Source organism: Setaria italica, chromosome II (assembly GCF_000263155.2).
Source record: "Setaria italica strain Yugu1 chromosome II, Setaria_italica_v2.0, whole genome shotgun sequence".
Lineage (NCBI taxonomy): Eukaryota > Viridiplantae > Streptophyta > Magnoliopsida > Poales > Poaceae > Setaria > Setaria italica.
The window spans coordinates 36,544,062-36,544,940 of NC_028451.1; the positions used below are offsets into that span (position 1 = coordinate 36,544,062).

General features: G+C 56.8%; 1 protein-coding gene across 2 annotated transcripts in view; it reads left to right on the forward strand.

Annotated features, from left to right (window-relative positions):
* Positions 1 to 255: 255 nt before the first annotated feature.
* Positions 256 to 879, forward strand: part of LOC101764802 (cyclin-C1-1) — a 5,079-nt gene continuing 4,455 nt past the window's right edge. Inside the window, exons 1-2 of one of the 2 annotated variants that reach the window (XM_004957216.4) lie at positions 256 to 408; positions 520 to 629. In XM_004957216.4, coding sequence (XP_004957273.1) covers positions 377 to 408; positions 520 to 629 — 142 coding nt within the window. In that variant the 5' untranslated portion in view covers positions 256 to 376. The remainder of the gene's footprint in view (positions 409 to 519; positions 630 to 879) is intronic. The other variant, XM_004957217.4, reaches the window with a different exon arrangement.

Genomic DNA, 879 nt, shown 5'->3' on the forward strand with positions numbered 1-879 from the left:
GCTGTCAGGTATGTACTACTCGTATGATACGACTAACTGATAAGCTGTGACACCGGTCAAGTCCTGACCGTGCAACTATCCAAGTCTACTTCCCAGTTCCCTGCCTGCGAAACCTGAGGACACACATTCCTGTGAAAAAGTTGGGGAGTTGACGTTTACTTTAGCAGGCCGAATAGAGGAGTCCGGGCCTCGGAAGCCTCGAGACGGCCCATAATGCTGGGCCAGCCTGACCCAACTAATTTTTGCTTCCGCAAACCTCCTCACTCAATCCGGCTGAGACAGACGCCGAGTCACCCCCCCTCCCGCATTTTCCCGCAGCTCATTCGGCCGGCGAGACGCGAGAGTCCGTAGGCTCGCCGGGATCGCTGTCCCCAGGATGGCCGCCAACTTCTGGGCGTCGTCGCACTGGTAAGCCGCCTCCCGTCCCCAGCCCTTTCCCCGTTCGCACCTCTCGATTCGGTCTCCGCGGCGGACCTGGGCGGCTGATTTGGGGCGGGTGTTGTTTGCCATGGTGTGCAGCAAGCAGCTGCTGGACAACCCGGAGGATGCGGACCTGGTGCCGGCGGCGGACCGGGAGCGGGGCATCACGCCGGAGGAGTTCCGCCTCGTCAAGATCCACATGTCCTTCCGTGAGCTCCCCCTCCCGCCGACCCATATAATTTATCCCAGAAGCAAAATAAGTGACGCAGATATACAAGCATGCGAACGATAGACACCCAGTTTGATGATGTGAGTGGCACCTGATGACCGGTTTATCAATTTTCCCATGTTACAACCACCATGGTTTCGATGTAGCTCGCGGGCATAGAAGACGAAAGAGCAGAGCCAGAGACAGGTTGCAGTGGAGCAGTGGTGACGGGTTTTTTTTTTTTTTTTTTT